This window comes from Solea senegalensis, linkage group LG6 (genome assembly GCF_019176455.1).
Source record: "Solea senegalensis isolate Sse05_10M linkage group LG6, IFAPA_SoseM_1, whole genome shotgun sequence".
Classification (NCBI taxonomy): domain Eukaryota; kingdom Metazoa; phylum Chordata; class Actinopteri; order Pleuronectiformes; family Soleidae; genus Solea; species Solea senegalensis.
In genome coordinates this window covers 17,921,935-17,948,527 of record NC_058026.1, presented here as the reverse complement: position 1 = coordinate 17,948,527, position 26,593 = coordinate 17,921,935, and the positions used below count along the sequence as shown (strand labels likewise).

At 41.1% G+C, this 26,593-nt stretch overlaps 1 protein-coding gene across 1 annotated transcript; it reads left to right on the top strand.

Moving 5' to 3' along the window:
* The first annotated feature begins 1,912 nt into the window (after positions 1-1,912).
* Positions 1,913-26,593, top strand: rnf38 (ring finger protein 38). Its single transcript, XM_044028967.1, has 13 exons — positions 1,913-2,006; positions 2,970-3,634; positions 14,770-14,831; positions 19,412-19,614; positions 20,209-20,584; positions 20,687-20,848; positions 21,124-21,294; positions 22,684-22,866; positions 22,949-23,052; positions 23,167-23,251; positions 23,388-23,509; positions 23,619-23,718; positions 24,122-26,593. The coding sequence occupies exons 2-13, from the start codon at positions 3,049-3,051 to the stop codon at positions 24,182-24,184; spliced, it is 2,217 nt and encodes a 738-aa protein (XP_043884902.1). The 5' UTR covers positions 1,913-2,006; positions 2,970-3,048; the 3' UTR covers positions 24,185-26,593.

Sequence of the window (26,593 nt, the reverse complement as noted above, 5' to 3'; positions counted from 1 at the left end):
AGATCAAGAACCCCTTGTGTGCACTAAAAACAGAATTCTCCAACTCAAGCGAGGCCCGCTCCCTCTTCTGCTACGCCCATTTCTATCTGATCAGCACCATTCATTCCGCCACTTAGACAGGAATCTAATTAGACCAGAATATCAACATTAATACACATAACCCCCCTCTCTCTTTGTTTCTCTGCTCTTCCCTACAGCTGGTGAGAGTATGGTTTGCGGCTGCCCCTCCCCCCAGCGTTTGAACAAGCCAATAAGAGAGCACGTCAGCAAAATAACCTCCCCTACACACCATCCCTCTTTTTCCCTTACCACCCCATCCATTCCCAACCCCATCCCCCAGAGCCCTCTCTACACCCCATCCCCCTTTCCTACCACCCCTAACCCACTTACTCATCCTGCCTCCACCCTCCCACACACCCACGAGACTTCCCCACCCTCTCTACTTTCTCACCCGCACTCTCTCCTATACTTAACTGCTCCCCAGTCTTCTTCATCTCCTCTTCTCTCACTCAGCTTCCCACTCACCCATTTTTCCTGGACACCCTTTCCACTGACTCCCATCCCTAAACACCCACTCGCCATTTTCCTCATCCCCATCCCTGCCACTCCCCTTCCTTCCCCCACCTCTTCTCTCTCTTCTGTGGCCTTATCGTATGAATATCGGTAGCACACTGGGTGAAAAATTGATCCTCCCTGCCTGTCTGTGGACGCTGCCACAGTGCATTAGCCTCTCTCTGTTTGTGTGTGTGCATGTGTGTGTGTGTGTGTGTTTGTGCGTGCATGTGTAGAGGCGTGCTGCTTGTGGGAGAGAGGAGGAGTGAGGGAAGGAGGGTTGAGGGATATTTGCATATCATCAAAGTAGAGAAAGGGAGTGTAATGAGGAGAGAATGTGTGTGTGTGAGTGTGTGTGTGTATTGGGAGTAGTGTTGAGTGCATGTGAAATGAGAGAACAAAACCATGAAGGTTGGGAGGTGAGATGGACTGGGATGGGTTAAGCATGTTGTGGTCTGTGTGCACGTGATAGTGTGCACGAGAGAGTGGAATGACAGACAGACATTGATCACACATTTCCCCTCACATACCATCTATATCACACCCACTTGAACATAATATCTACACTGCACTATTTACTGACACTGGTTTTATCTTAGAAGTGTTTCACATACAGGCCATTTCATTGTCTAAAATATTTCCACAAAAGTGTGCTCCCTTTAGCTTCACTAAGCTGAAGGGGGAAAAAACCCACGGCAACACACTGTACTAACTCATTGCTGTAAGAACACAAGGAGCTCAGCTGGTTTGTGTCGGGATGTGGACACATGCACAAACCTGTTCTGTCAGTGAGAAATGTCTATTTGATTTCACGAACACGCTCACTTCTTTTATCCTTTCTGGTCTCAGTTTCACTGCTAGGGCTTAATAAACCTATTTTTTCTTCTGTTTAGTACAATTTTATCTCGTTTTGTGTCTGTCCTGAGTTGAAAGCCTATATAACTTTTGCAAACACAGTAAATACTTATTTTTAAAGCGAACTTTCGGCCCCAGAGAGGAAACAGCTGCATTGGGTAGGCTTGGTATTTGTAAATAAATAATTTAAAGCCCCTTTTAGCCTGCCTCTCTGCTCTCCACAGCTTCTGATTTAACAGGCCATTCTAATCGACTACCGGTCCCAACTAAAACAATATTGCAAATAAACTCGCTATTTCAGGGGAAGTAACGAAAAAAAACCCACAATCTATCACTTTGGGCTATTCTTCGAGCTCTTTTTGCCCTCTTTGGATGAGTAGGAAACGTGGATACCTGCAAAAAACTACAAACGCTTGGTGTTTTCTGGTATCGATTGGGCGGGTCTTGTGAAATCCGACTTGAGCGTTGACGGTCTGTCACATTTCACGCTGACACCGAGCGAACACTGGGCTCACACACACATTCACAGAGACTCACGCAGGTCTCACCACACCACCGACGGATCCGCGTCAGGGGCTCAGCCGAGGAGAGCATTGAAGGTAAGCGGTGTTTTAAAACTAGTTAGAGCAGGAAATTAGAGCTGCTTTCAGCGGTAGAGTCAAAAGCGGGGTTGTTGCTTTAAGATTGTGTTAATTTTAGCCGTGGTTCTTTCTTTGTGATGTTTTAGGTTAACCACTTTATCTCTCTCTCTCACTCTGCTTTGCTGTTTCCAGTCGAGAATCATTGCCGGGCCACTATCTCAATCAAATCGCATCGAATAAGTTTTAATGAAAAGCATGTCTTAGTTTTTCCACTCAGAAAACTAGAAATTTAAATGGCTCTGAGGCGTGAGTAGCTATGATTTTTTTCTCTGTGTTAGTCCATGGAGGAGGAGGGGTTGCCAGGCTAGCGAACGGCGTTACACCGACCAGCTAAACAAGTTTAAATTGTTATTAAAGTGGCTAAAGTTGCTTGAAACTCAGTTTGGGGATATATGTGGTTGTGTGTAAATAGTCGGGTGTGATAATGCAGTTGCCGTGGGGCTGGAATTTGCGTATGAACGGGTTTGTACGCATTAACGTTAGCATACCCCCACGATGTTAGCCTCCTGTGAGCTAGCGAGCCATGGCCGTACCGGTTGTTTTGGACTAAACGTCGCTGAGCCACATTAATTAATATTGCGAAAGAGGTTAAATGAAACAAATACCCAAGGTACTGGCTCGACACACGTTGTGTTAAGTTTTTTATCTACACTTTCGTAAAGATACGTCGTTACTTAGTTGTTGAACCAGTTTGGGCATAATGCTGTTAAGCAGCGTTACTTGATTAACTTCAGGGAAGTCGCTGATTCAAAGTTAGAATACACATGCTTGTCAGAACAGACCCTGGCAGTTACCATGGAGTAGTTGTGTAAACAGTTCAGCGTGATGACTGTTTTGATATGCAGTGTCAATAAAGCAGTACCCCCTTTTGCTCGGGTTTAACAGTCATTTTCTCCCTTTCCATATTTGTGTTTTAACCAGTGAATACAAGCTTCTTCTGTGTGGGGAAACGAGAGGAAAACGCAGAAAAAACGAAACAGAGGAAATCCCCCGAAAGGAAATGCCAATCGCAACCGCTGGACAGCCAACGACCCAGGAGCCTAGAGTTTGCCCCCGGCTGCCCTCCACCCCGGAGCCTGTCCCTAAAGGGGCTGATTTATTTGACGAGGCGGGGGCGGCGGAGTCGGCGGAGCGAACAGAGTACGGGGGCGCGGAGGGGGGCAGAGGACTCGGGGGCTATAGTTACAGCCAGAGCGGCGCTAGGGGCTTTGTACAGCCCGGATCCACCAACGGCTCTCCGCCGCAGTCTCCAACCCCGTCTTCCTCTTTCCTCATACACCACCTTCACTCCCACCAAATGGCAATGGAGCCCCCAAGGACTCGATCGCGTTCTCGCTCTGGATATTACCAGCAGTACGGAGGTGCGAGTGGCACAGGTTTTACCAGCAGCGCAGTCATGGGATCTAACCATCATCACCAGCAGCAACTACATCCACAGCAGCAGCAACAGCACGGTGCCGCTTGCGCACTATTGGGAGCTCACAACATCCACTCCGACAACCAGCAGCGAGTGCCAGGAAGTAACGCTTCTCCCGGCTTTCAGAGGCTTTCTTCCGTTCCCGGAGCGCACCGCATCCCGGTAGCAGGTAAATAACCCCACATATTACTGACAGTGGCTGCGTATTTGCCCGGTTATCCTTGACCAAATACAAGTGATAGAAGTGTTTATTTAAAACCATGAAGACCAATTGAGAGAGGAGGAGAGGCTATTGCGTCTAAAGTGTGCTTGTGTGAACTGAAAACAGGAGTTGTGTTCTAAGTAAACGGGGTTTTATGTGCTTGCCACGGAGAGTGAATGTGGAGCACATTTGGCACATACAGTTGGTAAATGCACGACAGGAGTGTGTGGTGTGGGCTGGGGGTAACCTCAAGCTTATTCAACTGCTGTACTTAGTTAAGTCACCCTGAATGCGCTTCGAAAGGCACTGTCGCACGTCTACTTTTAGTCAAATGCATAAATATTGATGTAGCTAGGTAACAAGTCTCATAGTACGTACATGGCAATCTTTGTCTATATTAGCCAACTGGGAGCAAATACCTGATGGATAATAGATATATGACAGGTTTGGCGTCACAGACTAATGATTGTAAAGTTACAAACAAGAAATAAAACGGACACACTTATTTTTCTGTGGTGAAACTCATTTTCATTGTAAGCATACTCATGCATATCTCGTTGGATGATGCATTTTTTTTCTATTAACACACAAATCATAGTGTTTCTCACTTGGTGTAAGGCTATTTGTTACACCCAAAAGGTTTTGTCATGACTTCTGTAGTAATGAACATATCATCTCAGTACATACTGTTTTAGACATGGGGGTTTCTGTGCTTATAAGTATGTGGGTAAGCAATGCTTTCATAATTTGTGCTTCACTGTAAAGCAAAAGTGAGCATGGGCTGATGCTGGGTGTAGAATACATGTGAGGGCACTCTCACACAGCAAATGCAGTGCAGCCTATCCATAACAGACACTGCACGGCACAGCTAGAGTTTCACATTCAGCAATGCTGTGGGAAAGCTTTTTTTTTTCTCAAGCAGTCCTAACAGGCTTTGCAGGTTAGAAAAATGTGCCTGGTGGTTAGTTGTGTCCCGTGGTGCTTTGGCAATATTGAAAAACCAAAAAAAACAACTGGAAATGTAAGCAGAGATTTCAATTTACACTTTAAAGTATATATGATAAAGCTGCAGTGTTTTTTGTTGTTGTATATGTTATTGCACTAATTGTATGCTGTTTCCTTCATGTGAAATTGGACTCTGTCAAGCAATACTATCAGACCTGAGTGAGTGTGAGCGTGTTTGTATAGCGGTGTGATGGGGAAATGGTCAGATTTTGTAAGAAGTAGAATGTACTTCTAAAAAAGTTTCTTGGTTCTTTGTGTTTTCAGTCATACCGGTTTGCAGCCATCATGGTTAATTATCACAATGTTGACGAGGGTTACCTATGTGCTACATTTTTAAATATTAAACAAATGTAATGGCTTGAATATAAAGAGGACGTTTATAGCCACTTATCCAAAACCTTCTAGTAGATAGTTAGTTGCACCAAAAGCAGACTGACTTCTCTCACTGTTTCTGCATGGTGGACTGAGTTGTCACACATGCTGGAGACTACCAACTCAGTCATCTCTCCCCTACTAGGCGGCTAAGTCGAGCTATAACCAGGAACACAGAAGCCATACAATGGTAAGCTTAGTCACCTGAGGTCCAGTGGATACCCTTTAAAGGGGGTCTCTGTTTAATAACTGTAACTGTGTTCTGAGACTGGAATTACCTGTTTGGGAGGATGAATGTAAGACAAAACTAAACAGTTTAAAATAAAAACGAACAAAGGTCCTTTCTACACTCCCAGCCTTAAGGCTGGCAAACAATGTTTGTCTTATATGTCTAGCATTGTGAAGGCCTAGTGAGTTGTTGGGAGATCAAGCTCTACATATGTTTGTGTTGGAATGACATGAAAAAGAGATCCATTTCCCAAGTCATACAGCATCACCAGAGGAAATGATGGAGCCATCATCAGAGATGGGTGGTTTGCTATGACCTGTGACCCAAACTCTTTCACAGTAGCCTGGCTATGACATGTTGGATAGGACAAATCAATGGATAGAATGACTGTATAGTATTTCCTTCCAAACTGATTTCGATCTAGAGGGGCAGGCACTGGCGTGAAATTTTATGGACACCCACTCATTATCTGGGCTAATTTTAATCCAATCGGACTCGCAGAGCACCTAAAAGAGCAGTATTTTGGAAAATTACATTCTTAAAATATAGTATTTGTATGTAAAAGTCATGGGGGGTTTGGAAATCTGACGTTTAGCAAAAATGCAAGAGCATAAACATTTTTGTTGGTAACTGTGAAACAGCAGACTGGCAAACATTAAATAATTTATTTTAATTACAAAACTACTTAATTGTATTAACATTACTAATGTAGTCAATGGAAACGTTAGAGCTAATTTATAATTAAATAATCTCTAATTCAAGTGAGGCAGCTGGTTAGCTTGCCTTTCTCAACACAGCACACCTTTTATTAGACCCTTTTTCCACTCCAAAATGGGACCTGCTTGTTGGTAGAGTGAAAGCATGAGAGATACTTGGGCCATTCTTTCTGTGCTGGTCACCTGCATTGAGCTTGAAAGCTAATGATATCTTGTACCGTTCAATCCCTCTCTGTGCCTCCTCTCCTTGTAGTCTGGTCTAACTATTGTGGCCCCTTTTCCCCCTTTCATTGCTTTTCTCTTTCATGCCTGTTCATACTGGTTGTAGCACTGACATTTCTTTTCATCATTCTTTCTCAGGCAGGATTCACATGACTTTGCCCACCATGTTAGGAAATTAATATGGGTAATCAGGTAAAAAAAAACACAGGTCCGGTCTGCAAAGTTTAGGCTGAATGTGTGAAAAGGAGGCACATATCATTCAGAAGCACTTGAGCAAAAGAGTCCACTGAAATACTTAATATGGGTGCCAGGTTGGTCCAAGTGGATAAAAACATCCTCTGTAGCAGTTGATATCCTATCCTGACTCTGACCCACCTCTGTCACAGCCTGTCTGCACATTTATTTCGCCTTCCCCTTTGGATCAGTCAACCCTTTCTGTGCCCCTGCAGTCCATTTCTATGGCCTCCTCCCTCACATTTGTCTAATGGAGGGATCGTTTTAATGCATTGCCCAAAGAAGCAGAGGAACAGACGCTCTTGCTACTCTACCTTTATCCTTCCACTCCACTTTTGTGCTCTCCATCCCTCTGTCTACAACAGGTGGAAACATGTACTCTGTTTCTTTTTTAAAACGTTCCTTTGTCTTGTCGCCCAGGCAACCCCCTCCAGTTTGACTGGAAACTCTTTCACATGGATTGACCAAGTAGCAGCCGTCAATCCGAGTAAACAACAAAGCAGTCACTTCGGTCAGCAAGACCCGGAGGAGAGGGAGAAGAGTGACCTGAAATCAGCTCTGAATCCAATGTGTTCAATAATGTCTAATGTTACTAAAAGCCTCTTGAGGTCAATATAGAGAGAATAAAGAGTACGGTCATGTATTGTAATCCAAACCCGTTCAAAAGTAATATACCGTAAGCATTGTTTAAAAAACAAAACCATGGGATAGTTTGATAGTTGTAGAAAATTTCATGTAGCAAGTACATGTGACGCATGAATTCAATCAATTTTAGGTGCAATGCAGACATAGACTAACAGTAAGGGAGCAATAATTACATTGACAGCACAGGACACATTGCAAAAGCGAGAATGTAAACATGTTTTAGGGAAGAGGGCTGACTGGACGAGACACAGGACATTGTGCATATTTTTGTAAGTGAGGCGCAAAGAGGAAGCATGCCTCGTAGATAGCAGTTAAGTCTGCTAGCCTGGAGGAGGCAGGGATCCTGTGACTGGAAAGAGAGATGAAAACAATTGGGTGGGAGGAGACAGAGGCCTGAGGAGGTGACTGTAGAGCTTACTGAAGCCAGGGTGAAGGCCACTGTGATGAAGGCATCAATGTTAAGTAGGGCTGCAGTGATAAGTCAATGGCCTATTCGTTACTAAATGAACCACACTACAGAATATTAATAAATTACGGATTTAGTGTTCATGAAGTTCTCTGAATATAAATGTGTTTTGAATGTCTTTGGTTTGTGGACAGAACAAAACATTCGAGGACATTGTCAATTTGAGGTTTGGGAAAGACAGTCAACGGTTTCTGCAAGTTTATGGATTTCATCGATTCTTGTTGATATAACTGGGAATGCCCATTGGATGTGTGTTGGATGGTCATGGGTCCAAAACCATGGTTGATCCATGTTGTCAGACAGCCTGAGGTTTGTCCTCTTCCTCATGATGTCTCTCATGGAATGAATTGGGAGCTGTATATTATACTAAAACATACTGTATGTTGTTATTAAAGTATAGTAAAGAGTATAGTTTTTCTTTGTTTTTAAAGTCTTTAAATGGCCAGGCTCCATCTTGCATCACTGACATACTCCAATGAGTATACACATGACATAAATTGTGAGATAAACAAACAAAGGTCACCTTAACATCCCAGAAATACATTCAAGTTCAATGTAAGGCGCTTTCAGCCGCTATGGCCCAACTCTCAACATCTGCTTCATAAAGTGAGATGCGCTACCACCAGGTCCAGACAGAAATGGCACAAAACGTAAACAATCTTTTTCTTGCCTCATATAGACGGCCCCGTTTCAGGAAATATCTCCGTCCACATGGAACCACCTGAAACCACTCAAACACTGTAGTACAATTTTCCAGCACTGTAAATTCTGCTGTCCATGCACACAGAGAAAACGCTGTCTCCGTGTGGACGGAACGCCTCTCTGACAAAGAAGTATGCATAGTCACCTAAACCTCTTTCCGTGTGGACGGGCCCTAAATATATCATCTCTGCCATTTATTTTTCTCACTGTTGAAATTTAACTTTTAGTTGTTTGTTTTAGCAGTTTGTTCGCATCTTCAGGTTTTGCTTGTTATTTTAATGTCACCTCTTCACCTCTCTCTGCCATTTTGGTAAGTGCAATGACATACACTTCTACAAGTCTGAGTAGGTGGGTTGAGGTCTCTTTGAGGTGTTTTTGTGAGTGGTACAAATGTGGGAAAACATCCCTGCCCCAAAGTTTTCACCATCACATGGGTTTATGTGCTGTAAGATTCTGAGTTTTACTGTCATAGACACTCTCTTAGAAATTAATCTCTATCTCTCTATCTTCTTATCTCCTTTCCATTCTAATTTTCACCCACCTCTTCTTCCGAGTCTGGTTTGGTCAAATATTTTTTCCTGTTAACAGGGAATTTTTCACTCTCCACCATTGCCAAGTTCTTGCTTGTTGTGTCCCTTGTGGGTTTCTTGATAATAACTGTAAGAGTCTTGACCTTACCATGTAAAGTGCCTTGGGATAATGTATGTTATAAATTGGCACTATACAAAATTAAATTGAACTGAATTAAAAGACATAGCAACCGTGTGCACATGTTTTCCCTCTGGTTTTATAAAGTGACAACTTAAGGACCTCTTTAATATAAGCATCACTTGAGCTGAAATAGCATAGTTTTGTGCAAAATTCTCCATGCAGGTATTGATGTTGGCGCATGGTCCACTGAAGGAATTGTGCATGAGTTCAGCTGAAAGACACAGAAAAGGGTAACTTCTTACAAACTTTCCCCTTATGGTGCCTTATGAGCTGGTGCTGTAAATGAGTTAATGGCTCAGTTTGTGGTTGTAGTGATGTTGAGATTTATGATGAGAGAATAGAGGCGAGACACATCTGTCTCTGGCATTCTGTCCTTCACTTTCTCTCCACTGACACTCTCTCATCTTGTGTCTGTATTTCATCGGGGAAAGGGAGGATGGCGAGATTGAGGGAAGAGTGCTGGGGAAGGAGTGTGAAGGTTTGGCCTTTTGCACGTATAGAGTGTGTGTGTGTGTATGTGTGTGTGTGTGCAAAGCCCCTTGGTGGGCTGGGAACAGCACTGTCAGAAACATGCACTGTGTATATGTATAGAATAATGTCATCATAGAAACTTTCTTTTGTCAGTATGCAAAGAAGTTGACAGAAGTATATTAAAGAAAGAACATAAACTTCACATGTTGTGTTCTAAAAGCAAGCAATCTGTAACGACCAGATTAAAATTACCTTATAGGAGAGCTGTTTATCTTCGCTGAAAACATTATCATATTAGCATATTTGCTCCTCAAAGTTCAAGAAACACGTTCCTGTAATTTTAAACTTGTATATATAAAAACAAACACTTCAACAACAGGAACATTTCCCTGCAATGGGGCAATACATTTTAAGATATAATTTATCTGTCACAGTACTTTTGAGTAAAACTTTGCATAAAATGTATTGATGTTGATCATTAAATTGAAAATTTGTAATAATTTTTGCTGTTTAAATGACCCAGCCCCACTTTATATAATTTAAGTAAAGTAAAAACTAATCAGCTTCTTCAGCTTTTATATTTTACTCTTTTGTTCTGAACGTCTTCATTGGCGACCAGAATGTTGGAATTAGCAACTGTCTCTCGCTGCATTATCAACATTATCAGAGTTGTAAATTAATTAGTCATCAAATGACTTAGAAAACTTTTGGATGAAAAAGCTTTAGTGACTTAGCAACAAGTATCAAGTTTCTGAGAACAAAATTATTATTAAGAATTACAAACTATTTGTAATAATTGGCTGGTTAATAAATAATTATAATAATAAAAAGTTAATATCAGCCTGATTAATTGGCGCAACAGATTAATTGGTCTACCTCTGGTACTGCTGCCTATACACATAAAGTAACTTTTTGACAAAGACTGATGTATATTCACAGATGGGGAGTTTTCAGACTTAAGAAAAAATGCAGGATTGTGTGAAGCAGTAACGGGACAGAGATAAAGAAAATGAGGAAAGGGAAAATGGTAAATAGATGGAGGACAAGGCATGGTAGGGCATGGTAGAGAGGCAGAATGATTCCCAGTTTTTATAGTATTGTTCATGCGTGCGCACACACACACACACACAAGCAGTGTTAGGCAGGTAATGGTTGGGCAGACGTTACATGCCCGCCTATTTTAAGCCTGTATGGCAGCTTGTTACTTGACTCTGCTTTGCGTTAGGGTGTGAAGTGCGCTGTGACATGTGTTCAGGAGGCGGGGTGATGTAAGAGGTGTGTGCATATATATGTGTGTGTTCCTTGCACATATGCTTGACTGAAATTGCCTTTACCTTCTGTATATATTATGTAAATTGGTACAAGTCCTACAGCAGTCAACAAGGTTTCTGTCCATTTTCCCATTTGTTACTGTGGAGCTGGTGATTTAAGTACAACTGTCACTTATCTATCAACTTATCTGTCCAGCCAGCTTTGCTGTTCACCCACTTTCTTCTGTGTGTTTCTGTTTTGACTTGAGAGGGTAGTAGGTAATTTAATGGAGGCTGTGGGAGAGGGGGTGATGGAGCTCATGGAAAGAGATGGTACGATAGGCAAAGCAAGGAAATGTGGATGCTGTGAGATAGAGCAGCAGGGATATATGGGAGAGAGACAGGCCGGCAGATAGGGAAATAGATTGGTGGCAGGGAGGGATGGTGATGAAGTGATGGAGAGTGTGAGGAGGAGGAGAATGTGTGAGGAGGGTGTCTGAGCACACTGCAGTGGGGGAGGGAGGTGGGTGAGAAAGGGAGGGAGAAGTGGAGGAAATGGATAGAAATAGCTGATGCACTCTGAGGCTTACAGAAAATCAATAGCAGTCAAGAGGGGAAGCCACAACCCCCACCCTCTCTCCCTCTCTCCTTCTCTCACACTCATGCTTTTTCCTCCATCTTTTCCTTTTCTCATCTCTCTTTCCTCCTCAGTGCTCTCACCCTCACATACAAGTTTCTAACCTTGTCATTTGCCTCTGTACTACCACTTTACCCACTTCTTGTCCCACATTTTTCCTCTTTTTCACACCCCTCTTCATCCTCACCTCCCACCTCTGTTGCCCCGTTCTTGTCTTTCTCTCTCATCCCCTTTACTCGTACCAGTTGCCTGCTGAACAACACAGGGCCATGCAACTTGTGGGTTTTTAAGTCAAGGTGTGGAGAAAATGGGTATGGTTTTATGCTGTCTGCAAAAAACCCATTTGCTCTTTAAATTGTTACTTAACTATTCCTGATTGCTTAATCTCCATATTCACCTTCTACATTGAATTACTCTCCACGTATTAAATTAAAACTCACAGCAGCAAATATTAATTGGGTGTTCTGTTTGCTTGCACATATTCATTTACTTGAGCAGCACACTCTTACTTAACTTGTAACCTTTTTAGTTATATTTATCTTAATTAGAGCCACAACTAACGATTATTTTTATAATCTATTCTTTTTTCGATTAATCATTTGGTCCATAAAATATCAGAAAACCTTAAAAAATGTTGATCAGTGTTTGTCAAACCTGGAAATGACAATGTTCTCAAATGTCTTATGTCCTCAAACCAAAATTATTCACTTTTAATGATTTCTTTGTTATCCAGAGAAAAGAAATTAAGAAAATATTCACATTTAAGAAGCTTAAACAATTGGAAATCTTGTTTTAATCATGAAAAAAGCTTCAAACCGATTATCAAAATAGTTGTCGATTAATTTAGTAATTGATTAATCGTTTCAGCTCTAATCCGAATCTCTTATCTGTAGTATTTTACATCGTAAAATTGGCAGCTCCATCTATACAGGCTGACCCTCTTTATGACTGTGTTGGGGCAACATAATTTTAATGTGTATTATTTTCCTGCCAAATCTACCATGACTAGCATCTCCTCTATCATTGGATATAACTAATTACTCTAATACTGATCTCATCTATAGGTTTAGAGATCTACAACCTGGCTGTCTGTTGTGGTCAATTCAGTTCATTTAAAAGCCTCTAAGCTTGCATTCTTTTTTATGGTGATGTGAAATTTGATACTTTTTCACATGACTAACCCTTTTAATTTTGCTAATAGACTATTGATTTTCTCAAATTCCTCATAGATCAATGTACTGGGGCACAATACTAGCATATAAACATATGCAATTACTATTACAGGTTAAAGTAAGTTAACTGCATGCAGTTATGAAAGTTGAAGGGGAAACATGTTTACCTTTTCTTTATCAAAACTAAAAAGTCATAGATTGTCCTTTTGATTTAACTTATTGCCAAGTAACTGAGAGCCACTCATTATACTTTTGTGTTACTGCAGACAGTCCTCTTCTTAATTCTCTATCTAATTGAAGTGTCACTGCTCTGAGTCCGTTCGGCCTCTTGAACTGTGCAGCTCTCACTCCTTTTGTTTGCAAAATCCTGAGACGACACAAACACCCAAGAAATAATAATATTACATATGAATCTCTCAACAGTGACTCTGTCCCAGCATGGGGAAGGTGATTCAGGAAAACCCCTTGCTGTGCTGAATCCCTGGTCTGTACAAATGAGGTCATACATGAGAAAGCATCATATTAGCTTCCTTTAATATTCCCTAAATGCAGGAGAAATAATTCCACACCGTAATCTTATTATTCAACTGTCCTTGTGACCATACGTGTAGAAACCATGTTGTGTGGACTGTTCAGCAGGGCACATGATGTCATCAAAACATTTAAACCTGTTCCGTGGCTTCTGTGTTGTGCTCCATAGAGTGACTGCGTCTGAATGATTCCATCTGAATGACTCGTCTCTGACTCAATTTACTGGACTCTGACAATGTGCAAGGGAGACCATATTAAGCAAAGGGAGCTGGATTTTTGCCTATTGTGATGAATGAATGAGCATTGGCAGAGAAAAGCTCTATGTAGCCAGAAAGTTTGTTTGTCTGTCCCAAGTCATTTGGATGAAAATGGCCTGTTAGCTGCTCAGGCCATTTAACTCACCTCTGGGTTTTGACTCCATTTATTTTACCGAGTGTATGCATTATAAGAAGGATTGAGATGAAAAGAGGAAGGATTGAGAAATTCATTTATGAAAACCTCAATCTGCCTGGGTCTTCTGTCTCTTTCTTCTCCCTCTCTTCTTTGTTGTCAATCATAGCTTTATTTTCAAACGGAGAGGCCGTGAGCAGGAACAATCCCACAAACAAACAGCTGAGAGGTGAAAAATTCTCTTTAAAAAGCCTGTTTTGCATCTACTCCCCTCATGTTAAGCTTTCTTCATCTCAGACGTGATGGTAGCCTAGTCTGGGTTGCTCTTGGGAGTGGTTACCCTTGGAGTATATATCACTGCCACCATCTGTGGTGAGGACGTCCCTAGCTAAAGACTTGCCTATGACAAGGGGAACAAAAGCATAGAATAAATAGAAAAGACAATACAAAGATGAAAGGATTGTGGGAAAACAAAAAGAGTAAAAGTCTTAGCCATGATGCAAGCAGCGGTATCATCAGAAAGCTTCTCTAATCCTGGATTACTGTGTTTATCTTGTGGTTTTGTGTGTGTGTGTACGTGTGTGCGTGTGTGTGTGTGTGCACGCACGCACGCATCATCTACTGCCTCTGATCTGAGACACTAGTATAGCATATGTGTTTTAGTCATTTTAGTTTGGTACACATGGCCAGCAGCCCCCTCACAAACATGTTTTCATTGTGTTTTTGTCTTTGCTGTTGTGAATTTAAATCCAAGTTGTATTAGAACAATAAAAACAAAAGGATTAAATAGAGTGGATTTAGATAAACGGGGGACTCCCCACTGTGCCTGGGTGGAATGGTGCTATCAGTTTCAACAAATGGTACCGATGTGGTGTTTATATTGAAATGTAAAATAATAACCCAGCGCTGTAATTAATTCAGTTACAATCACACTTGCACAGAACAGAATAACACTTGTCAAGGGTGTAAGGATCTGTTCAAGTGACTGTGCTCATGTAAATATGGAAAAGTGCAGAACAATAGGATCAGTTATTTAGAATATTATTGTAATTTCTTTTACATTTGCTCCTTCTAAAACTGTCATTCTCATTTTAACTTAAAAAAATACATTACATTGTTGAAAATACCCATATTTTCATACAGTATATGAATTACAGTATAATTTATGTGATATTAGTGACTGTACATCTCAGGTCAGAGGTGTACATTTTTTTTGGTTTTTTTTGTAAAAGTTTGATATTTATGGTAATGAACCCATGAGCAAACACAAATATAAAGCTGTATAAAAATTTGAAGTTTTGTTTTTATCTCACTGTGTGACCTCTTGTCCTATGTCCCCTCCTGTGTAGGTGCCTCTGGAGGATCTTACCACTGTCACCCTGACCATGCATATGGAGATGAAAGTGATAAGGTGAGCCACACACATTTACTTTTTTAACCTAAGAAATGTAAGGTTGTTTTTATGTTTCACATTATCTTGGCCCCTAATTGAGATCATGCTTCGCCGTGTTGGATAAAACCTTGCATTCACACAAAAACTGCATTAATATTCCAATACAAGGTTGAACAACCAGACAAGAACCTGATAATGTGTGTACACTTATGCTGTGTGCAGTGTATACACCTCATCCTCCCCCAGTGAACTCATAGTTGTCTTGACCGTAAATATGACTCGGTATTTGTTTTGTTTGAAAAGTACTGCCCCATCATATCTCAGACACATGATGTTGACTTACTGTGAGTCATGCATATCACTCTGCTGTTCCTAGTACTTTTTAAATGCTTTAATTTAATTTCAATTACAGATTTGTTAATGTGAACCTGCCTGGAAATAAAGCTTTCTAATTTGTTCTAAAGATGAGCAGGTACAATAGAAATAAATTTATTAACAGTTAAATTATATTTTTCTTCGGTATTTTGTGTGTCTCTGATATACAAATTATGCCCACCATTTGGAAATGGTGTTTGAAATGTTTCGTTCAAGCTAGTATTAATTTAAAAATCTGTCTTTGATTAACATAATTCACTAGCATTCATAGACAGTATTTTTAAAATAATCAAAGCGAATGAAAGAACATCTGTGCTGAAATACTAAAATGAAAAACCTAAAAAAACCAATTTTTTTTCAATGGAAGCTGTTGCTCTGAGAAAAGTCTGGGGTTCCTGATGTCGTGCTTGGAGGCTGTTCATCGTGTAGTTTCTTTGGTGGACTGTTATTGACAAGTTCCTCATTTAGAAACTCAAACAGTGCAGTTTGCAAATGGCAACTCTGATTTACAAGTATGTATAGTAATTCTTTGGTTTACTTTGTTGCCCCCCCATGTTCCTTATGTGCAGCTGTAGCTTTTGTTGTAGAAGCTAAATATTAAACAACACAATAATAAACCCTTATAAATTCACATTGTTAAATACCATATGTCATCACCATATACCTTCTCATGCAGGCATAACTTAAAACATAATCAAAATGCTTGACTAAATGACATGTTATCACAAGTGAAGGACTGTGTGAAAAGAAGGGAGATGAAGCTAAAAAGGGGAAGAGGAAAGGCAAGATGCTGAGGAAGGTGTTGCAGCAGGCTTGGGGGGAGAGAGGGTTAGGAGGGGAGGAGGCAAGGCCAAAACTAGGGAGGGGGGTATTGCTAATGATTTCACCTCCAGCTGTGGGACTTGGTTGGAGGGAGTGAAGGGGAAAGGAGGGAGGGAGGGGAAGGAAGGGAGGAACAGTGGCAGAGGAAACAAAATTAGCTTTGAAATGTAGTTGATGGAAGGAAAATACATGGGGGAGGGAAAAGTTTTTGAGCATTATAGTGAAAGCCGAGTAAAAGTAAATGACCATTTTCTCAGTGTGCATATTTTCTTGCAGAATTTCTAGAGCAGGCATGCTGAAGGAAAGGAAAGTGGCCTCAGTCGTACTGTACTCTGTGGGCTGCTCTTTATTTTGGTTCTCAGCAATGACAGCGAAGCCACAACAGCTGCTGTGTACAGTCACAGAATGTGTGTGTGTGCAAGTGGATGCATGCTTATCCCAAATGTGGACACAGTGTAAAAGAACATGGAAGGGTGTGTCTGCACTCATGCTTCAGGACGTCTGTTCAGCCTGGTGTGTACTGTACACCCAGTGAATGTGGACAGAGTAAAAGGGATGGTTGGGTGTGTGTGTGTGTGTGTGGTCTCTACACTGTGAACATCACCAAATGTACTGTAATATAATCCACAGAGCAGTTTGCACTGTTTCTGCCCAATGCTGGTAGTCACTAGTGTATTTGTTCAACCTTTGAAGTACAGCATCTTTTTTTTTTTTTAAATAAATACAGTATATTTGTGTATGTATGTGTGTGTGTATATATATATATATATATTTATATACTGTATATATATATATATACATATATACATATATACATACATACGTATATATACGTATATATACGTATATATATGTGTATATATATATATATATATATATATATATATATATATATATATATATATATATATATTGGCTTTAGTGTAAAACCCATTTGGACCAGATGTATGTGTGTTTGTGCACACTATTAAAACACAAGGCTACATTGCTTGAGGACACTTAATACACATGCCTTTGTCTGACACCACTTCCTTCCCACTAACACGGGCAGACAGGCCCATCAAACTTTCATACTAATGGGCAATAGTCTGCATGTGTTAAGACAGACTGTGTGTGTGTGTGTCCCATCCAGGAACGTCTTGTCTTGTCCCCTCACATTTCAGGCAGGGGTCTCGGACAGGATAGACACACATAGGGAAATAGAAAAAGGGGGCGGGAGTAATAGGAAGAGGGGACTGTAGAGGGATTCAGCTTATCTGATGGAAGGAAAGGGGGGATGGGAGTAGGTTGCTGAAGAGTGGGGGTGTGTGTGTGTGTGTGTCGGGGATAGTGTCGGGATGGAGGAGGCTGGCTTAGATATGAAAATGGGCACAGTGGATGTCCCCCAAGGGTTTTGGGGTTGGGGCTGGGCTGGTAGAGGTTGTGTGGTGTTGGGTTGGTTGAGAGGGGGGTTGTTGTTGAGATGAATTGAGAGGTTTGTGGGTGGGGTGGATCTGATGCCCTCAATCTTGTGTAGAAATGGGCATAGATAATAATGTGTGTGTATATGTATGTATGTACATCACTCTAGATAGTCTGCCCCCACCCCCCTTTAATTTAAGCAAACTTGTTTTCTGACTTGATGAACATGACCAAAAACAGAATTCATGAAATTGAATTTGACAAAAGCACATCCATCTTTTATGTTAGTTTCAAAGTCTGTTGTTTAACAATAAAATGTTGAAACACACCATGGAGCTGAATGACTAAGATACAGTGGTTTTCTATGTTGTATCTCTTACTTTGATGAATGTGCCTCATACCACTGTGCCCTATAAGATGTCTTTTTTGAAGAAGAAATTGGCATGTTCACCCGTGTCTTGTGTTCACACCAATGCCGATCAAACCTGCATGCTTTGCAGGCATTCGATCCTGGAGTGAATGCCAATTAAACACATTCCCACTGGTCGACCTGTTTAAACCCAGGTTTAAATAGGTTTTTTTGACCTGTGGGAATAGGGGTATTACACAATAGAGTTTAACCGATATGGGTTTTCCCATGGCCGATGCTGAAATCAGGGCAGCTAATGAGCGATAGTTGATGTTGATTTTTTTTTCTCACGTATTTAGCATCTTTTCTTTTTAAACTCAATCTGATAAAAATATAACTTTTAAATGATAACAATTAATCAGCCCAACCGATTTATTGGTCTACCTCTATTGCCTTTCCTTCTTCCTATCACTGTTGTCAAAGCTAAATGAAGTCGCTAGTAATATTTGTCTTTTCCATAAGGTACTCAAGCTCCGGTTATGTCAAGCTTAGAGTGAGCGATTAGAACCATTAGGACACAGTGTGTTCAAACAAATACATGACGCTCAGGTTTGTTAGAGGAGCTGAGTGTGACTCTGAACAGCTTCAGAGAATGTATTGTTCCTCATGGGCTGAGGAACTCAAACAGTGGCAGCTGCCCATGTGAGTGTGAATTTGCACATGTCTGCAGGCGTTTCCATAAAACTCTGTGTGTGTGTTTCTGCTGCCTGCTCTCCAGCTGTTTCCTGTTAGCTATCACACTGCTCTCAAGGTTGCTGAGCTGTATGTGTGTGCATGTGTGCAAGTCACAGCCGCTGAGTCATTTTTTATCACACCTTTACAGTGCGTCGCTCCCACAAAGAGGGGAGGTGGATCTAGTCGGTTGGGGGAGGATATAAATGGTAATCATGTGTGTGTCTCTTTTGAGGAACCTCTGTGTTCTTCAGAGCACAAGTAAGGTCTGGGTAAGAATGACTAAACACTGACACATGAGTGTTGAGTGTGTGTGTTATTGCCTCACCAGGTGCCAAGCGAGCGAGTCATAGCTTGACTGTAAGTGAAGTGACTCACAGATGAGTCGATGAGACTGAAACAAGAGAAAATGATGACTCCTAGTCAGTTCTAACTTTGGTGACTCCATACCCAACTATGTCATTGTTTTTGTGTGTCACAAAGTTTTTTTTTTTTTTATTTGCCCAGGGAAGGATTTATCTGTCTTTCCAGTGGAGGGTGTGTATGTACACTATGACTCGCACACAGGCTTGTGAGAGCTTGTCTCTCGTTTGCATTTCCTTACTCAAAGAGGAAGTTACTTTGAAACCTCAGGGCCTCTTGAGTGCTGGTGGTGAAATATGCTCTCCTTCTTGTGCACACATGCTAACAAATGCAGTATACACTCACTCTGGATCATGCAGGAAATGCCATGAGTCGCAAAAGGAACATTGTGTCTATTGATGCAGTAGTATGGATTGTAAACCAGAGGGAATGTCAGGCATGGTAAAAATTGATTTATTTGATATGAGTGCTATGGGCCACTAACCATAATTCACATTCCCTCTCCCACCCTTGCCATTCTTTCCTTTCTGTCCCTCTTCGTTGTTCACCCCTGCAGAGTGAGGAAAGCCCCAGTCCAAAGCGCCAGAGGCTGTCCAGTCAGTCTGTTTTGGAACAGCTTACCTCATCCGCCCCCCCACCATCCACCCCATCTCCCCCCATCCGTCCCTGGGAGTCAGGGCCCCCAAGTCGGAGACAACCTCACCCTCACCCACACTACCACCAGGAAAGATGCCTCACTCCTGCCCGGCACAGACGCAGGTATGGCAGTTCCCCAATATATTCAAATTAATTCAATTTGGGGCTGGTTGATATGGTTATAATAAAAAAACTTTGAATTTGATAATCATCATGATAAAATGTCAGATAATTAAATATTGATTTTTGTCTTGGAGTGAAAGTTGAAGAAACCCGATAATTGTGGTTTAGAAATTCTGTGTGGACAGAAAACTGCAAACACAGCAACATGTGTTTGCACAGAGCAAAACATAACATAGATATATATTGAAACTTTTTCATGTCGATATTGATGAAAATTCTATTGCAATACACACTGCCTGGCCAAAACACACACTTGAATTTTTGACTGCTTAAAGCATTTGATTCGCCATGGCATCACTTTGATGAACTTATGCAATGTCACAAGTCACGGCATGTATTTCAGTCAACAGTTGCATTTTTTTTTCCACCATGATTTTGTATTTATGCTGGAGTTGGACCACTGCAATAAATCTTCTCCAAGACATCCCAAAGATTTCCAGGCCAGCCAGTGTGCATTGTTGTTTAATTATTGCCCAGCCTGCTTTCCACTGACATTCTCAAACATAACATTGTTCCTCCCTGCCTATGTTTTAGCCCACCAGCAAGACGTCAGCGCGGTCGTCTGTCCAGACCCTCACGTCATTTGCCAACCCACCTCCACCCCTCCACCCAAGGCCCTGCACCACGCCTGTCACCGTCAGAGCTCCAGGATGAAAACTACCACCACAACCCCCATCCCTCTACACACCACATGTATCCAACGCACACACCCAGCACCTACGGTCAGCCCCCAACAGCTGGTAGTGTTGGTGGGGCAGGGTCGGAGGAGCCCCGTGCTTTCCACCCCCCAACCCTGTCTCCACGGCTACTGCATCCAGCTGCTCATCACCACCATCACCTCCATCATCAGCAACAGCACCATGCAGTGCAGCAACAGCAAGGAGCCATGGTTATGGACTTGCATGAACAGGTAAGCGTAGCCAATGTTTTCTGCTCTTGTGTGAACCAGCAGTCATTCTTAGTGTGTGTGTGTGTGAGACAGTGTATCAACTGTGAATCGATTTCTCCTCAGTTGCAGCAGGGAAGTGTACCAGTCTCCTACACAGTGACACCAGTCCCTCCTCACGGTCTCACACCTTTGTGTAGCGGTCAGCACCTTCCCCCTACCTGTTCCTCTCAACAACAAGTCCCCGCCTGCAGTGTGGTCTTCAGCACTGGACAACACTACCACCCGGTGAGTAGAACACAGCAGTTTGTTAATAAAAAGCACACCATGTGCTGTACAGTGTCTTCTACTGCTCACCCAAAGAATAAGGAGAATGTTTGTGAAGAAAGTGGGTCTTAAGTAGCACTGACCAGCAGAACATCATCCACTGGCTTGTTAGTCTTTCAGCACTTGGTTGCCATCTTGTGGCAAGATTCAGTCACCACCATTAAAAAAAAAGAGACTATGCATTCAAAACTATTTCTTGTGTTTTCAACTGTCTTGTCTCATTCACCCTCTTCCAGATGCTGCAGGCTTGTTCAATGCAACATTTGCCGGTGCCCTATGCCTTCCCGTCACTGCTGTCCAGTGACCCTCAGTTCCTGCTTCCTCCTCCACCTCATCTTTCTCACCACGCACCTCATCTCCCTACACCTGGACAGTTCCTGCCTTTCCAGACACAACAGCCTCGATCTGTAAGTGACTTTTTATAGTTTTTATTAATTTTTTTACATTAGCTTTTATCAACACTATAAAAAATAATCATAATAAATATGCTATTACTACAATGTATTTTACCATGTCTTGTAAGGAATGCAAGGCAATGTCATAAGATACTCTATGTAAGTACAATGTAGTAACGTCATCATTATTTTAATGATTTTATTTTTGTAATGATTCTTGTCTCATATTTAAACATTAGCTGGAATAGTCACAGTGCTCAAATTGGTGGAAAAAAAAAAGAGAACAACTAATGGAACGCACTCTTCCAGGCACTCAGGAAATAGTTGATAACAGTGTTGTCTGAAGCTTGTCACAGCTAACAGAAATGACATAGATTATGTAGACTACTGCTATGATTGCTAAAAACTTAATATTATGAAGTATCATGGTTTTTCTGGTCTCTTCTTTGGGAGATTTGTACAAGAAACTAAATACAGCACTCTTTACCATTTTATCTTCAATAAAAGTCCACGGTTGTGGCTCGTCTATCTATAGAGTTGACTTTATATAATTTCTTGCCGAAAACAAACCTCATGGCAGATTAGATAAGAACAGCCAAACATTAGCTACATGGAGAAGAGAGTGCATAAAGCATTTTGCAATTTTGTATAGACATCAATAGGTGTGAGTCAGTCACATGTAACTCAGCACAGTGTCTTAAAATAGTGCTAAATTTACATTGCTAAATGACACACTTGAAAAAAAAAGTATGTCTTACTATTTACAGCAGTTTTGAAATCTGAACTTTTGATTGATGTGCAGCATATTGCACTGTGAGATGTTGAACAAAAGCCCATTCTCTTTTTTCTTTTGTTAGAAAATATACTGTTTGTTCTATCCAGGCCAGTGACTTTTCCTTCAGTGAGCCCTGAATAATCCTAACTTTATTAATGTTGGATCCACTTGTTAAAAATATCCTATAAAAGGACTGGGTTTCACTTGAAACAGTTATTTATGACTTCCAAATGATACCAATGAATAATGAACTTGGTGTTCATTAGTCTTCTTTTCAGATAATTTAGGAGGATCCACATTTATTTGCATCTGAGACTACAGCTCTAGCAAATTGAAATTAAACTATGAATGCGTCTGCTTTTTATATAATCACTGTCTGCTTTTTATATAATCACTGTCCGTTTTTTCTGTTTGTTTGGCATCATTTTTTTAAATTACATTAATTCTAGATGTCATAGCATATGCTAAAGTCCTCTTCATTGCTTATTACACGACATACAGCAGCATAAACCAGCATCTAAAGTTAAAATCAGCTGTCCTGAATTATTTTATTGTTCTACAGATAAAGCAACGTGACGCCTGTTATGCAATTGTCACGATCCATAATGTAGTGTGTTTGTTCCCAGCCATTACAGACGATCGAAAATGAGGTTGAGCTTCTGGGAGAGCAGCTTTCAGTGGGTGGAGGCTTCAGCTATGCCCACCACCATCATCACCATCACCACCAGCCTCCCACCAACCTGCCGCCCTCCACCCCACTCCAGTTCCTCTCGCACCATGATCCACTGTCGCAGGAGCTTTTCACAGTGGTGAGTACATTTATGAAATGAGTTATTCTTTTCGAGTTCAGTAATATGGACAGATACAATGATATTCTCCTCTTCTTCATAGCCCTACCCCCACTTTATGCCCCGCCGATTCACAAGCAGGCGTTACCGCTCTCAGCAGGCAGTTCCTCCGTCACCCTACCATCCCAGCTTCCTGCCTTACTTCCTGTAAGTGTGTCACTTTCTCAAGTTTATGTTGGTACTATAAAGGTGATTCTGCCCTGGTGTCCCAAAGAGTTAAACGACAACATGAACTTATGCTCCTTCAACTACCCACCACAGGTCAATGCTTCCTGTGCCCCCAAATGTGGCTCCCACTATCAGTCTAGAGCTGGATGTGGATGATGGAGAGGTGGAGAACTATGAGGTGAGGCAATCAGCTGAGACAATGTTCACCTGGAGTTATAGTAAAGTTGCTCCAGTAAATTCTTTTTTAAAAGCTTTTTATGTCTCTGTTTTAAACTTTGGTCTCTGAACGTTGCTTCTTTGTGTGAAACCTTTAGGCCCTGTTGAATCTCGCTGAACGTCTCGGAGAAGCCAAGCCCCGTGGTCTAACTAAGGCCGATATAGAACAGCTTCCATCATACAGGTTCAACCCCAACAACCATCAGTCTGAGCAAACACTGTGAGTATCTGTCTGCCTTTTAAACTTCATCTATGAGGACTTAGTCTTGCGTTTAGAGTCATATGACTTTAAACTGTCTGTACATGACCAAACTCTCTTTGTTTTTCAGGTGTGTGGTATGCATGTGTGACTTTGAGTCTCGTCAGCTCCTAAGAGTCCTGCCCTGTAACCACGAGTTCCATGCCAAATGTGTTGACAAGTGGCTTAAGGTGAGTTAAGAGTTTCAGATATTTAAATAAATTCATTATCCGATTCCCAACAGGCCCTGATAGATAGTGTTTTGTACTTTTTTCATCATTGTTGTTGGAAAATGGATTGGATGTCAACATTATAATAGTTGAGCACTGGGACAAAATTTGTTCACATTTATTTTGGTTACGCTAGCGAAAAACCCATAGACTGTATATAAGAAATGTTTTCTGGTTGTAACCAGACTTCTGTTTTGAATCCTTGAGTTTCCTGACTGGTGCCATATCAGTTATAAAAACATGAACTTTTTACATACAGTCAATGAAAAAACCAAATCCCAGTGAAACTGTTGCGTTTGTGTCTTTTGTGAGTTGATCTTTTTTTGGCACATAATCGTCATCTCTTTATTGTTCACTTTTCCAGGCTAACCGGACCTGTCCAATCTGTCGAGCCGATGCCTCTGAGGTCCAGCGGGACTCTGAGTGACCTCTGACTTGTATCAGTATCAGCACCAAACACTCACAATCTCTCTTCGACTCCGGTTTGGATGCACAAACCAAATCAGTGAACTTCTGTCCTTTTTTATAATCCAGTATTTGACTCACATATTCTGCCACATAAACTGGGACCAGTACTCCTTCACTCTTCGACTTCTAAACAGAAACTGTCACATGGGATCGGTGTTTAGTGGTGTGGTGACTTTCCACTGACTCATGCTAACTTAATTGCTGGACTTCCTCGGCCTTCTGTTTTGGACTACTACTCTGCCTTCTGCTCATGGTTCCTCCTTGGCCTTTGCAACACACCGTGTCGTGCAGGTGGACATATACAGTACGGTGTATGTGTTTGTATGTTTTAAACTCATTATGTGAAGCCTTCAGTCTTTTACAAAGGGACGGGCGAAACAGGACTGTTTTGAAAAACGTCTATCTAGAAACCCTAAGGGAGAATTGGCAGTCCAAAGATGATTTTGATTTCATTGTGGTTATAATTAAACATTCACATCTTGGTTTTGCAGAGTCATCTTAACTAGACTCATTATAATTATAGTTGATGAACCGAATCAGTCTGTTTTTTAAATGTGTGTTTTCTTGCATTCCTTATGAGAGCTGTGTGTGTGTGTGTGTGTGTGTTGGCTGAAAAAGATAGTGTACACCGCATACAGTGAAAATATACTTTATTTTCTTTAGATATGTGGTTTGTGTGTGTGTGTGTGTGTGGTATTTATACAGTTCATGTGGGTACAGTGCGTTGACTGAATCCCAACTCCCATGTTTCCATTTAACTTCAGATTGATTTAATGTCAGACCTTTTGTAGCCAAGGTTTTGCTCAAAAGGTCAACGTTAAGAACAAAGGGAAGTCACCTGACAAGTCAAAGATGCTGCACCCTGTCTCACACTCTGAACTGGCTGTGCTCAGATTACCAGACTGAAGCGACTCGTTTCCAGTTCTATTCCTCATTGATGTGACTTGGACCGGGGGCACCGATGTCTGTGCACACATAAGGAATTGAACAATGAAGTGGCTGGTAATCTGAAGGTAGCTTCTACCACCATGGCTCCACCACTCCATGCCTGCATATCCACATTGTTTCTATGTGAAATGTGTAAAGGCTGAGAGAAGATTTTCTTTTTATTTCCTGAGTTTTCCTTCGTCTCCACATACCCACTAAGCTCTCCTCCAAGGCCCATTGTGTGAATACAGTTGGTTATTACAGAGCCGACATGGCGGATTAATTCATGCTCAGTTTAGCAGCATCCTTTCAGGAATAAGGCCTTTGAAGAAAAAATATTTGTACCTATCTTAGTTGCACCAATGCAGCATTCTTTAAATAGATCCAGAGGATGCTTTCTTCATCACTGATCGAGAACATGTTTTAAAAAAGGCTTGTAAGGTCACAGCCAAGTCTACTACAGTGTATCTCACCAGACGGAAAATCTGATACTTCAGCACTTTAATACGTTGATTATAGACCTATACACTCTCTCTTTACTCAACCATTCTCTCTGTTCTCACTGCACATCCGTACTTCGTCAGTGAGACTATATCTGTGTTAGGCCTACACCATCGCGTCATAACGCAACCATGATGTTCACCTCGCGCACTGAACGGACTTTTCTCTTGTAACTTATCACTGTTTGTCACAAGCGGTATTTTGTGTCATGATGACAACCTGATGTAGGTCTAATATGGAGATTTTGTTGATGAAAGTTGCAGTCTTGCAGCTGAGATGCCTTCTGCAGAACATTGTTCTTTGTATCCAGTTTTTTTTTCTCTTAAATTCAAACCAGAATCAGTGTCCAGGGAAATTGATCATCTTTTACGGCTCCTCTCCAGTGTTGTTAGTGTATCAAATCATGTAATATCCACGGTAATGGAGGGAAATAATACTTTCTGTAATTTCTTTGTGGTAAGAGGTCCTTTTTGTGACCATACACAGTTTGTTTCTTAGGCTTATTTTTGTGTTGGACAGTTTTCTCTTGCTTGGTATACTAGCAAATTACCTCAGTCCCACTATTTATGTCTTTTCACAAAATGGTGCAAGTACCAGTATGTTTAGTGCTTATTGATTCATTTTGCTAATGTTTTCCATGCAAGTTTTTGGGTTGTGTGAATATTTTTTTTTCTCCTCCAAACTATGAAATGCTATCATTTAAAAAAAAATAAAAAAAATAAAGGTGTAGTTTCATCATGTATTATATCTGTAACCAAAATCATTTGAAGGCCTGTTATGATAATGAAATTTTTAACAAACATTTGTACATTTTGTATGAGAGTTATTACTAGTAATACTTTATTAAGTAGTGCAATGATTTTTTTTTTTAATCCCTTACCCCATCTTTTGGATTTCAGAAGTTGGATCAATAATAAATGTATAACATTCTCTTCTAAAA